At 41.0% G+C, this 14815-nt stretch overlaps 1 protein-coding gene across 1 annotated transcript in view; it reads right to left on the bottom strand.

Moving 5' to 3' along the window:
• The window catches only part of TMED10 (transmembrane p24 trafficking protein 10), a 38358-nt gene that overhangs the window by 12638 nt on the left and 10905 nt on the right, over nucleotides 1-14815 (bottom strand). Inside the window, exon 2 of the mRNA XM_021679791.1 lies at nucleotides 4582-4693. Coding sequence (XP_021535466.1) covers nucleotides 4582-4693 — 112 coding nt within the window. The remainder of the gene's footprint in view (nucleotides 1-4581; nucleotides 4694-14815) is intronic.

Below are 14815 nucleotides of genomic sequence, written 5' to 3'. Positions count from 1 at the left end.
ACTGAGTGGCATATAGACCAATAGGTAGTGGGCACCAACTAAGATCAAAAAGGTACATTTCCACATCTGAAAAGGGTGCCCTGTCAAATTTTGGAAAAAAAAAAAAAAAAGGATTATTGGGTATATGCTAAGCTTGGATTTACTTAATATAAACATGAGTACTGAAAACAACACAGGATTTAGCTAATATTCCACTTTAATTCAAACATTTTGGTCAATGTAAGGCCATTTCAGTAGGTTAATACAATGTTATAGGACCCACAAAACACTTAAAAAAAAAGAAAGAAAAACACTTGTAAAGAAGAGTACAATTTTCAGGGATGCTACTTAGAAAGAGAAATGCCTATTTGGGATAGTAGGGCCAACAGAGCTAGGCTTGTATCAGAAAAGGTAAACTGATTCAGCTTGATCAAAAAAGAATTTAACCTTAAATCATCAAGTAGGAGAGAGAGAAAGACTCAGGAATCCCAGAAAATTGCTCAGCCCCAATCCCCTGGAATTTACCTAATTATTTATGAAATAAAAAACTGCCTGCATGGGGGACGCCTGAGTGGCTCAGTCGGTTAAGTGTCTGCCTTCGGCTCAGGTCGTGATCTCAGGGTCCTGAGATCGAGTCCCACATGAGGCTCCTTGCTCAGTGGGGAGCCTGCTGCTTCTCCCTCTGCCTGCCACTCCCCATGCTTCTGCTCTCTCTCTCTGACAAACAAACAAACAAACTGCCTGCATGGAATTAGGAGTTTAAGGAAACTGTGCCACTTAAGCCTTGGAGTTCTTCAAAGTACAAGCCAGAGAGAATGGTACTACACTCCCCGCTGCCTGAACATTGGAGGTTTCTGAAATGGACTGAAGTCAATTCAATAACTACTCAGTGAGAACTCACTAGGTGACTGAATTACAATCTCTGCCTTCAAATAATTCAGTAGGATCTAAGACAAACATTCATAACAGCTACGATGAAAATGCAAAGCATTAACAACCTTAAGAGAAAAAAACCAGTTCAAATAATCCCAGCTATGGAGTAAAGGTTAGAGAAGGGAAGGGTTAACTTGTGGACAGACTTCACTAAAGAGAGAGCACCTGAAGGCAAAGACAAAGTACTCTAGGCAAAGGGCACAGCATAGGCAAAGGCTCAAATATTGAAATGAGTACAGCATGTTTAAAAGACAGTAAAGAGGGGTGCCTGGGTGGCTCAGTCATTAAGCGTCTGCCTTGGGCTCAGGTCATGATCCCAGGGTCCTGGGATCGAGCCCCGCGTTGGGCTCCCTGCTCCGCGGGAAGCCTGCTTCTCCCTCTCCCACTCGCCCTGCTTGTGTTCCCTCTCTCACGCTGTCTCTCTGTCAAATAAATAAATAAAATCTTTAAAAAAATTAAAAAAATAAAAGACAGTACAGAAGTTTTTCTGGATAGATTAGAAAGATCAACTTGAAAGTAACAGAGGGGCGCCTGGCTGGCTTAGTTGGTGGAACATGTGGCTCTTGGTCTTGGGGTTGTGAGTTCGAGGCCCATGTTGGGGCTTAAAAATTTACTTAAAAAAAAAAAAAATCTTAAAAAAAATGCACATCAGGGGCGCCTGGGTGGCTCAGTTGGTTAAGCATCTGCCTTCGGCTCCGGTCATGATCCCAGGATCCTGGGATGGAGTCCCACATTGGGCTCTTTGATCAGTGGGGAGCCTGCTTCTCCACCTGTCTGCCGCTCCCCCTACTTGTGCTCCCTCTGTCTCTAACAAATAAATAAATAAGAACCTTGGGGCACCTGTGAGGCTCAGTCATTAAGCGTCTGCCTTCAGCTCAGTTATGATCCTGGGGTCCTGGGAACGAGCCCTGAATTGGGCTCCCTGCTCAGCAGGAGGCCTGCTTCTCCCTCTCCCGCTCCCTCTATTTATGTTCCCTCTCTCACTGTCTCTCTCTGTCAAATAAATAAAATCTTTGAAAAATAAATAAATTGGTAAACAAATATCTTTTAAAAATGTAAATTAAAAAAAAAGAGAGAGAGAAAACAACAGAAATAAGACTAGGTAGGACTAAGAAACTAAGTCACAGATGCCTTCTGAGCATTAAACCAGTAAGTCTCCAAAACAAAACAAAACAAAAAAAGCGGCACCCAGAGAGGGAGGTCTCTTTTCCCAAATCCAATGTGTAATCCTGATCACAGCATTGGCCCATAAGAGATGCAGTGCAGATTTCTGCTTCTCCTTCCTCATTTAAAAAATTATGAAACTGAATCAGCTCACAGCCCACCTGGACCAAATGATCAAGATATTCTCTTCTTAAGAGACTCTTCCCACCATCTCTCTGTTGCCATAGCACAGCATTAGCATTATTCAAACACAAGTGAAACCACAAAACCACAGACCTCTGGCTATTCTCAGTCTAGACCATACAGTTTCTTGCACAGACCAGCTAGCCTATCCCCTTAGCTGACATCATGGCCCTAAAGGGTCCCTTTTGTTAAAAACAAAACAAAATTTTAAAAAACACCAAACTTCTCTGCATTTCTCTGTCAAATGGACAATTTTTTAAAAGGTGCTCCAAAGACTACAAGGTATCGCATTTCCATATCAAGATAAATGAAATCAGAAATTGAGTGCTGACTATACTGTGTGTATACATTTATACACACACACACACATATTTAGGGGGGGCAGAGGGAGAGGGAGAGAGAGAATCTTAAGCAGGCTCCACATCTAGCATGGAGCCCAACGCAGGGCTCGATCCCAGGACTCTGAGATCACGACCTGAGCCAACATCAAGAGTCAGCCACTTGACCAATTGAGCCATCCAAGCACCCCAACACAATCCATGATTTAAAAGATCAGAGTTCAGGGGCGCTTGGGTGACTCAGTCGTTAAGCATCTACCTTAGGCTCAGGTCATGATCCCAGGGTCCTAGGATCGAGCCCCGCATCAGGCTCCCTGCTCGGCGGGAGGCCTGCTTCTCCCTCTCCCAGTTGCCCTGCTTGTGTTCCCTCTCTCATGCTGTCTCTCTCTCAAATAAATAAATAAAATCTTTAAAAAAAAAATAAAAGATTAGAGTTCAGATTTGTGTGGTGACAGATACAGAAGATATTTTGAAAGAAGTATCAGTGTAACTTGATGATAGGCTGAAAAAGGCAAAAAGAATTTCAAAATGTGAGCCCAAGTAACTGGAGGGATAGTGGTAACACTGATAAGAGAGGGGAATTAGTTTGAAAGGGAGGCTTGTGAACACAGTCTTAGACATCTTGGTTTTGAGGTAAGAGTGGCACAACCATGTGGAAATGTCTAGAATATAGTTGAGACATCCTGGAACTGGAACTGGCACTGGTGGGAGCAGAGAGAAGGGTATCAGTCATGAAATCACCATTAAAATCCTTTAATTTTTGGGCGCCTGGGTGGCTCAGTTGGTTAAGCGACTGCCTTCGGCTCAGGTCATGATCCTGGAGTCCTGGGATCGAGTCCCACATCGGGCTCCCTGCTCGGCAGGGAGTTTGCTTCTCCCTCTGACCCTCCTCCCTCTCCTGCTCTCTGTCTCTCATTCTCTCTCTGTCAAATAAATAAATAAAATCTTAAAAAAATAAAATAAATAAAATAAAATCCTTTAATTTTTTATTTTTAATCTATTAGTCCATTTACTTCTGGCAAACTCCCTTAGCTCTTAGGCTGAATTGACCAACTTTAGATCAAGGGAGTCAATTCTTGATTACCTATCAAAAGCAGCTGGGTCATCTGCCATTCCTGGGCATCTACTGGCATTGTTGGCAAAGGTGCTTGCTCTTCTTCTAGGATCCTGTATTTTGAACATTCTACAAATGTAAAACTGCCAGGAGTCCTTTTGCTTCTACACAGAGGAAGCCTGAGACTAAAATTAAATGGAGGCAAGGAATGGAAACAGAGAGAGATAGAGTTCCAGTGATACCATAAAAACCCCAAGATGCAGCTATGCCTGAGGTCAGCACCATGTTGCAAACTTCCCAGTTCAGAGAGTCAAATGACCTATCCCTTCTTTTTCTTTAAGGCAGTTTGAGTTTTTACGTCCTGCAGCCCAAAAGAGTCCCAACTAATGTAAAAAGTATAAATGCATTAAGCTTTTAGAGTCTAGTGTCCTTTAAACCAATGAATAAGGAGTAAAAAGGAATCTGCCTTTTCCCCCATTACTGAGCACAGAAGCCATCAAGTAATCAGACTAAAGGGTACTATGGGGTCTTGACCTTGAGACGCACAGAAGAATCCACAGCAAGACAGAACTAGGAAAAGTGCTCTGGAGACCAAAAATACTTCTAACTTTGCCATATATTGTTTGTCAGACAGACCTTATTTCTAATTCCTGAGAAAACGTGTCACTAGCATATATATAAATGCACTATTTTCCAGCATCTATATGAAATTCAACTCTATCATTCAAGCCAAATAGGTCACAGCATTTAAGAAATGCCTACTCCTGTACATGAAGAACTCAGCTGATGAGCCAACTTTCACTTATATGTATGAAAGACACATAAACAATGTAGTTACCATTTCCTCTTCCTAATAGCCCAAGAGAGAAAGTTCATGCTCTAACTTGAGAGGAGACACTTAATTCAGGGGAAACACTCTTGATTACTTACCCTTGCTCTCAAAACACACTTCAAACATGTCATAATCTTCAGTGGTAAAGGCAAATTTCCCCTTGGTTGCATCCTCCTTGGAGTACAGAATATGACCAGCAGAATCTGTGATCTAAAATAAAAAGTAAGTAAGAACAGGAAGCAAATAACACTGGGGAAGAGAACTTATAGAAACTGGAGAATGGAAAGAAACACTGTCTATAGAAGACAGTTGATATTTCTCATTATGATGACTATGTTCAGTTCATTCTTAAAGACAGGAATTGGATTAGAAGATGAAACTCAAATACAGCAAATTTCATTCATTCAAACAGTATCCACACTAAAGGCTAAAATATGTTGCTGCTGGGGCGCCTGGGTGGCTCAGTCGTTAAGCGTCTTCCTTCAGCTCAGGTCATGGTCCCAGGGTCCTGGGATCGAGCCCCGCCTCGGGCTCCCTGCTCCGCGGGAAGCCTGCTTCTCCCTCCCCCACTCCCCCGCTTGTGTTCCCTCTCTCGCTGTGTGTGTCTCTGTCAAATAAATAAATAAAATCTTTAAAAATAAATAAATAAAATATGTCGCTGCTATGGAATGTCCTACCATACCAAAAAGGCAATACAGTTGATACAAATTGGGCTTATTAGCAAAAGTTTGCTATATAAAATGTACACCAGTATCATTACCTAGAAAGGGACAGGTCACAAAAATGAAGTGGACAATTACCAGAAGAATGTACTACAAAAAGGAGAAAGACACAAAAGAACACATCTCTTCTGTAAAACAAATCTTGATGGGGTGGAGGTGGGGCAGAGAATGGAAATGGGACACCTGGTGCAAAAAGAGAAGGAAAGAGGACATGCGTGGAGAAGAAAATCTGGAAGATCTATTCCTGCAAATTTCACATCAATTATGTCAATGGTCAAATGGGGTGGCAGAGAGGCATGGGGAATGAACAAGAAATTTGTCCTAAAAAAGACATCCTTGGCTTCCACCAGTGATAATTTCTTTCTTCTAGGTTGTTAGCTTTAGTTCTCCAAACTGAAACTGCTCCATTTGTAGAGAATGGCCTGTAAGCACAGATGAAGTGGCATGCATTGGTAAGTGAATGGTCATATTTAAAACAAGGGAATGACAGTAATATGACACACTGGATTGCAACTTCTTTTCTAGGGTTCATGGTTGTCCTAGCAGAAGGCACATTTCATTATTTAAGATAGGAAGCTACTTGCAATGTGGAACACAAAACTAGTAGCTTCCTTATATTAAACTAGATGTGCTAATGCTCTCTGTCAAACAAGGTTCATTTATAGGTGCGATTTTAAATATGGAAACTGAGCAGCACACAAAAGTCTATGCATTTAAAGCACTTTAATAACACTAGTTTTTTTCTTAGTAAAACTTCTTTATACTTTTATTTTTCTTTTGATTTTCTACAAAGGCATGTATCACTTATGGTCAGAAATAAAGGTATTTCATTTTGAGGAAAAATGTAATAACTAAAGAATAGTTTTCACTGCTTGACTAATGTGAAATAAGGGGTAATTAAAAAACGTTTTATGGCACATCTTCTAAATTCCCTAAAAGTAACAGAGTAATATTAATCAAGTATCTTCTGCCATGAATGATGTTGATCCTTCATTAATTTGTCAATGCTTAGATCTGTGCTAGTCATTGGGGATACAGGGATATGTAAAATAGTTCCTGTCTTCGAAGAGCTTAAAAGTCTAAATAAGACGAATAAGAAATGAGACCTCACTGTAATGTGAAAAGTGCACTACTAGAGGAAAGCACAGGTGCCATGGGATATGGAGGTTCGGGGAGTGTACCGTGGAGGTAACACGTGAGCTAAGTCCTAAAGGATGAGCTGCAATTAAGGGAAAAACAGGGGTGTAAAAACATTCAGGGTAGAAGAAAAGGCAAATATGAACACCTGGGGTCCAGGAAAAAAAAAAAATATATAGTAGTACCATAATACTATTAATATTTATCGAGCACTTACTAAAGGTTGAGTATTATGCCAAGTGCTTTATATGCATTTTAAAATTTAGTCTTGGGCGCCTGGGTGGCTCAGTTGGTTAAGCGACTGCCTTCGGCTCAGGTCATGATCCTGGAGTCCCGGGATCGAGTCCCGCATCGGGCTCCCTGCTCGGCAGGGAGTCTGCTTCTCCCTCTGACCCTCCTCCCTCTCATGCTCTCTGTCTCTCATTCTCTCTGTCTCAAATAAATAAATAAAATCTTTAAAATAAATAAATAAATAAATAAAAATAAAATTTAGTCTTTATTATAATGCTATAGGTAAGAACTATTATTTCTCTTATGTTCCATAGCAGGAAACTGAAACACAGAGAGGTTAAGTGGCTAGAGAGGTACTGGCCAGATCATGTAGAAATGCAAACCATGCTAGGGAGTTTAAACTTCATTTGGTACAAAGTGGAAAGGCAATGAAGATTTAAAACAAGAGAGTGATGTGATTCAGTCTGCAATTTAGAAAGATGAATCTGATAATACTGTGAAGACAAGTCCCTTGAGAGGGACAATACTAGCGATAAGAAGATGAATTAGGACACTCTTCCAGTACTCCAGGTTAGTAATGATGAGGGCTTTGAGTATGAGGAGAAGGGGACAAATTTGAGGGATTTTAAGGAGGGGGAGCCCATAGGACAAAACCAAAAAGTCAATGCCCACAAGGATCAAGTGAGCAATGTAACTGAATCTAATGGGCCAGTGTAGGTCCACAAGGTTGTGGACAATTTGGCAAAGTGAAAAGATGCGCCTGTCTCAAGAGAGAAACCAATGAGTGCCATGTCATGCTGGGTTTTTAGAGCATCCAATTTTTCAAAAGAAGCTAGACATTTTAACTTTTATTTGAAACCTCCTAAGTTTTAAATCCTCACAGCCAAACCCAACATATGAAAAACTATCTCAAGGCCAAACAAAAGAGGCCTATAGAACCGAGTTCTTTGGGGCCACCAACTTCTGACCTCTGCATAAGAAGAAAGCTGACCAAAATCACATAAAAGGGGGTGCCTGGGTGGCTCAGTCAGTTACCCATCTGCCTTTGGCTCAGGTCATATCAGGTCATGATCCCAGGGTCTTGGGATCGAACCCCGCGTCAGGCTCCCTGCTCAGTAGGGAGCCTGCTTCTCCCTCTCCCTTGACTCCTCCCCATCCTGCTTGTACACACTCTCTCTCAAATAAATAAATAAAATCTTAAAAAAAAAAATCACATAAAGTATTGCTTGGTAGCACTGAGGTCTCAGCTGAGATTATAGACTATGGATTTCGAGTGGCAACACTTAGCAGCCAGGATGCGGGAACAAAGAAAAAAGTATTAAGTGATTTAGGCTTGAGGTTCTGCAACTGAGTGGTTTGGAAGGATAAAGGGATTAAGGAATTAATCCCTTACTAATGCTAGTAACTTTATACATAATATTTATTTAATCTTCACAACAATTCCAGAGAGGCCTGTCTTATTATCCCCATTTTATTGATGAGAAAACTTAGTAATTTTGCCCACCATCACAGAGTTAATAAATTGTGTGGATTTGAAGTAGTCTAGGGCGCCTGGGTGGCTCAGATGGTTAAGCGTCTGCCTTCGGCTCAGGTCATGATCCCAGGGTCCTGGGATCGAGTCCCACATCAGGCTCCCTGCTCCTTGGGAGCCTGTTTCTCCCTCTGCTTCTCTCTCTCTCTGTCTCTCATGAATAAATAAATAAAATCTTTAAAAAAAAAAAAAAAAAAAAAAAAAAATGAAGTAGTCTAAAATCCATGTTCTTCCGACATTCCATGTTGCCTCCCCACAAAAGGAATGTCTGAAAGAATGGGTTGCACAGAAGCCAAGAAAGACTAACAGAATGTGATGGATTCTTTGGGTCAGTGCAAGTAAGAGCACCTGAAGAGTCCTCTCAAGTGGGACACTGCATTGTTCAGTCTGCCATTCTCCACCGTGGAGGGGTTAGCAGGCACTCACAAGGGAGAGGCCCTGAAGTCAGCAATAACTAAATAATCTGCAAGGGGGAAGGAATATTTAGCCCTGAAGATTCCTAAAGGCCTCTTGTTCATGTGAAACTTTTTCTGAATCAATTAAAAGAAAAGGCTTAAGAACAGACTTCTTTAGAACCTTGAACACACACATATTATAGGGCAAAAAGTCCGGGAACTAATAAAATTTCAAAGTAACATGTAGTCACCAGTATGGTGTCACTCTTCCTTTATTCAGAATCTGTTCACCAATCAGATACTCACACATCCCCACTCCCTAGCCCCCAAAAGCACAACGACAATTCTCAAGAGCAAGGAGGAAGTTCAAAAAGGTAGGTGGCAGGAATAAGATATTTTCACATTCCAAGCTGACCTAAAAACTCTAACTTAGGTTTAGCTCCTATGAATAAAGTTGCAGAAAATGTAGAACTTCTCCAAGGCATATTTGGATAAAAATAAGCTTCCAGATTTGCTCACCACACTAGTTTAATTCTTTAAAAAAAAAAAAAAAGATTTTATTTTTTATTTTTATTTTTTTCCCTGCCCCTAAAAAGATTTTAAGCATTCACTACACCCAATGTGGGGCTCAAACTTACAACCCCAAGATCAAGAGTCACATATGCTCTATCGTCTGAGCCAGCCAGGCACCCCTAATTTAATCTGTAAAGCAGAAGGAGAGGATTACAAGTCGTTAGAAATGTTTACTGTAAATGAAACCAGTAGAGGACAGCAGGGAATGGCATCAAGAATACAGCACTGAACAGTCATCAAAGATGTCATCATCTCCACACTCAGGCAAGGACCTGGGAAAAACCACCCGGGGCGCCTGGGTGGCTCAGTCGGTTGAGCATATGACTCTCGGTTTCAGCTTAGGTCGTGGTCTCAGGGCTGTGGGATCAAGCCCTGCGATGGACTCCACACTCAGCAGGGAGTCTACCTGGGATTCTCTCCCTCTCCCCCTCTCACTCTGCCCCTCCCCATGCTCCTGCATGTGCCCGCACTCTCTCAAACAGATAGAGGGATAGATAAAAATTTTTTAAATATTTTATGTATTTATTTGACAGAGACAGAGAGAGAGCAAGCAAGCACAAGCAGGGGGAGCAGCAGGCAGAGGGAGAGGGAGAAGCAAGTTCCCCGCCGAGCAGGGAGCCTGATGCAGGGCTCGATCCCAGGACCCCAGGATCATGACCTGAGCTGAAGGCAGACTGAGCCACCCAGGAGCCCCTAGACAAAAATTTTTCAAAATTTACTAATTTAAGGACAGGAGCCTCACTAGATGACAACAAAAGCCTAGATTTAAGTCAGAAAAGTCTTATTAAGGGGCACCTGGCTGACTCAGTCAGTGGAGCGTGCAACTCTTGATCTCAGGGTTATGGGTTTGAGCCTCACGTTGGGTGTAGACATCACTTAAAAAATAAAAAATCTTGGGCGCCTGGGTGGCTCAGTTGGTTAAGCGACTGCTTTCGGCTCAGGTCATGATCCTGGAGTCCCGGGATCGAGTCCCGCATCGGGCTCCCTGCTCGGCGGGGAGTCTGCTTCTCCCTCTGACCCCCCTCCCTCTCCTGCTCTCTGTCTCTCATTCTGTCTCAAACAAATAAATAAAATCTTTTAAAAATAAATAAATAAATAAATAAATAAATAAAAAATAAAAAATCTTGGGGCGCCTGGGTGGCCCTGTTGTTAAGTGTCTGCCTTCGGCTCAGGTCATGATCCCAGGGTCCTGGGATCGAGCCCCGCATTGGGCTCCCTGCTCAGCGGGAAGCCTGTTTCTCCCTCTCCCACTCCCCCTGCTTGTGTTCCTTCTCTCACTTTGTCTCTCTCTGTCAAATAAATAAATAAAATCTTAAAAAAAAAAAATTTAAATTTAAAAAATCTTTAAAAATAGAAAACTCTTATTAAGGCATTAGCAAAATCCTCCAATGAGCACTTCGCAAAATGAATTAAGTCTGCCATGTTTTTCGGAAAGTCTCTGGTACTCAGAAGGGGTAAAAATTGCTTAAATTACCCCTTGCTACATTGTACTGAGTAACTACAATTATGGTAGAATCATTTGCTTTGGTGAAGTGACATGTGAAAGATGACATCTGAAAGAAAATGTATTAAAGATTCATCCTAGGTCAAAGACTCAAATGCTTTACAAGAGGCTGAAGGCAAAGGACCCATCACTGCCAACACCTTTAATTAGCATGAAATTTACTCCCCAAAAGTGTGTGATAATGACCACAATTCCCTAAGGGCCTTCACATTTCTATATTCCCCATGACCTTCAGTTGACACAACTATATGAGGGTTGTTTATCCAGATATCTGGAAATCCAGGCAGGCAACATGACAACTTAACTTTCATTTTAGGCTCCTAAGAACTGCTGGGCATTCTGAGATCCTAGAATTTTTCTAAGAATCAGTAGGTTTCCCATGTAGTTCATAACTTTGCAGCTATGTAGGAGGTAAGTCATTGATCTTTGTGTGTGTAACCCAAGTCATTGATCTAAAAAAAAAAAAAAAAAAAAAAATCACATGCACTAACCCCAACATAATTACATAAATCAGCAGGTAGCTAAAATTAAGAAGTAGAAAACTGAGCCAAGCTCATGACTAGCCAGAGCTGGCAAAATCTAAAAGGTTGAAATGATGGTTTTAAATTTCCTCTAATAAAAATGTTCTAATTACAGATCACCTTAAAAGATCATCTGGTTTCTCAAGAATTGAGAGATTCTATTTTTTCTTCTTAAATTCTACTAAAGTACTTTGGTATTATGATAAATAACTGCCACTTTTACCTCCTGTAACAGCAAGTCCTTAAAAGAGTACTTACTTCTCTTTAAACAATAAACACTTGTAATATTTATTATAAAGTTCTTAATTAAACAAAGGTAATATGAAACCATTAAAATTTGCTCATATGACATCAAGGAATAGGAAGTAATACAGATTTGTTCTAGATAACACCTTCTGAAAAGCAAACCAAGTTCACAACTTAGTAAGGAAAAAGTGTTAATTGTATAAGCAGAGTAGCTGATGTCAAGAATATGTGAATACTCACACTGAAACTGTCAAATAAGTGAAAATACATGTCACTGGGAAAATAAACTCATTTAGAATTGGATTCTCTTGACCATTCTAGGCAGCAGCCAGAAAACAGGTTCTTGAGTAGGTCCTGCTCCTATTTCTTCTATGGAAGCCTGCTCCCATTTCTTCTATGAAACAGTCAAGATAATACCCTGCCTACTTGAAAAGGATCTTTAAGAAGCTTAGGCCAAGGCCTCCTGAATGGCTCAGTCAGTTAAGCGGTTAAGCTCTGCCTTTGGCTCAGGTCATGATCCCAGAGTCCTGGGACTGAGTCCTACATCGGGCTCCCTGCTCAGTGGGGAGTCTGCATCTCCCTCTCTCCCTCTACCCCCTCCCTTGCTCATGCTCTCTTTCACTCTCTCTCAAATAAATAAATAAAATCTTAAAAAAAAAAAAAAAGAAAGAAGCAGCTTAGGCCCAAACCAGGTAAATAAAGCAATTAGGATTAAAAGAATACAGAGGCCACCTGGAGGAAGAAACAAATAGGTACTATCAAGAACCTGAATTGAGCAAATGATATGCACACAGTATATTTGACTCTAAGTTTTCTGGAAGTCAACATTAAAATTTGGTTGGTTATACAAGTTGGTTATACATCATTTGTTTTCTTTTTTTTTTTTTTAAAGATTTTATTTATTTATTTGAGCCAGAGAGAATGAGAGAGAGAGAGAGAGAGAGAGAGCACATGAGAGGGGGGAGGGTCGGAGGGAGAAGCAGGCTCTCCGCCGAGCAGGGAGCCCGATGCGGGACTCGATCCCGGGACTGCAGGATCATGACCTGAGCCGAAAGCAGTCGCTTAACCAACTGAGCCACCCAGGCGCCCACATCATTTGTTTTCTGATGAAAGCTCACAAATTTACCTTCAGAGATAATTTTCCTGGAACTAGACACGAAGAACAATATATCAGGAAGGTCCTTTTACAAGGACTGTGACCAATATTAGACTCTCCAAATTCAACTGTGGCCTTGCTAAAGATACAAAGCTCGAATGAGTGTTTTTAGTGCTCCTCTATAATGATGTGCCTGACCTAATGCAGAGGTGGGCCCTGAAGGATCTAGACAAAGGCTCCAGTGCCCTGATTCTCTGCCCTTTAGCACTACCATCTCTCTCCTAATCCCACCTCCCTTCTTACACCTCACAGAATTCCCAGACTTACTAAAGTTCCAAGAAGGCTGGGACTACTTTTGGCCACTTGCTGAAATCGCAAGTGTGTTAAAAAAAAAAGAAAGAAAGAAAGAAAAGGCCAGGAAGACAGGTCTTTTTTTTTTTTTTTAAAGATTTTATTTATTTATTTGACAGAGAGAGACAGCGAGAGAAGGAACACAAGCAGGGGGAGTGGGAGAGGGAGAAGCAGGCTTCCTGCTGAGCAGGGAGCCCGATGCAGGGCTCCATCCCAGGACCCTGGGATCATGACCCGAGCCGAAGGCAGACGCTCAACGACTGAGCCACCCAGGCGCGCCCAGGAAGACAGGTCTAAAAATAATATTATCTACCCAGATCTCAGTTTTTAATACCATTCTCCAATAAAAGGAACCAGGGATTCTTAGAGAAATGGTTGGTCCTAGGATTGAGGCAGAAAGTTATACAAGATGAGCCTGCAACATTTTGTAGTGCCAGAAATTAAGGATGTGTTCAGAAACAAAACAAAAAACAAGAATGAGGGTATGTCAAAGGGACACAGAAGCCAAACAAGGAGCTCCCAGTAGCCAAAGCTGAAACAATTTGAGCAACAAAATAGTATCTGACTGTAATCCAAAGTGTAAGTATAAAATAAATATCCACAAACCCATACTGATACAAAGGATTAAACAAAGAAGAAACAAGTCTCCCATGCAGAAAACTCAAATAATTTATGTAGAAAACGGAACCCTCAAGAAGACTGGGACTAAGCAAACCTCCTCACTCCTGAACTATGGGCTGCACATAGTGATTTCCTTCCAAAGAGTACAGTATGGGAAGGGGGACAAAAGTAACTTTCCAGTGGAAAAACCTAACCAACACTGCCTCAGCCAGATGATCAAGGTCAATAGCAACAATGATAAATCATGTTGATAGCATGCTCCCTTAATATGATGTAATGAAAATGGCACTTTACCTCTGTGGGCTTCCTCCCCAAAACCCATAATCCCAATTTTATCATGAAGAAAACATCAGACAAATCCCAATAGAGAGGTATCCTACAAAATACTTGACCAATATTCCTCTAAACTCACAAGGTTGTCAAAAACAAGAAAATCTGAGAAACTGTCATAATCTAGAGGAGTCTAAAGAGACATGACTAAATGTAATATATCTTGGATGGGATCCTGGAACAGAAAAAAGGACATTAAATGAAAACTAAGGAAATCTGAATAAATATGGACTTTAGTCAATAATAATGTAACAATACTGGCTCATTCACTGTGACAAATATATCATATTAATGTAAAATGTTAACAATAGGGGAAACTGGCTGTGGGGAATATGGGAGCTGTACTATCTTAATTTTTTCTGCAAATCTAAAACTGTTCTGAAATTAAAAGTTAGTTTAAAAAAATAGTATTCAGAAAGATGAAATCAAATGCATATATACACACACATCTTCCAGATTCTCAAGAAATTTATGGTCTACTCAGAGCCAAGCAGGCATCAAGCATCTTTTTTTTTTAACTATAGGGTTTTTTTTTTTAAGATTCTTACTGATTGATTGGTTGAGAGCACATGCAAGCAGGGGGAGGGGGAGAGGGAGAGAGAGAATCTCAAGCAGACTCCATGCTGAGCAGAGCCCGATGTGGGGCTCAATCCCACAACCCTGAGATCATGACCTGAGTGGAAATCAAGAGTTGGATGATTAACAGACTGAGCCACCCAGGCACCCTGCATCAAGCATTTTCATAAACTTTTTTGAGGTATATACAAATAGTTATTTTGGACAAAGTCTATACTTATTCCTGTAAAATAACATATGATGCATGGGGAAGATGGCAAGTCTGTCTTTGTACTGGTACAGACCACACACTGCTTTCACTTGCTCAATCAGCTCCATACCCCACCGGTCGATGAAAATCTTAAAAAATAACAAACAAATGAACAAAACCACTTCTTTTCCAGGAGGCCTACCATAGCAGCAGAAGTCAATTAGCTTTCAGCTTTGGTGTAGCTGGTGAAAATCTGAAGATGTAATTTCTTTCAAATAGGCTCCTTCTTGCACTCTGTCTTCCTCAGG

The sequence above is a fragment of the Neomonachus schauinslandi genome, chromosome 9 (genome assembly GCF_002201575.2).
Source record: "Neomonachus schauinslandi chromosome 9, ASM220157v2, whole genome shotgun sequence".
Lineage (NCBI taxonomy): Eukaryota > Metazoa > Chordata > Mammalia > Carnivora > Phocidae > Neomonachus > Neomonachus schauinslandi.
The sequence above is the reverse complement of the archived record's forward strand: the minus strand, read 5'-3'. Positions and strand labels throughout refer to the sequence as shown.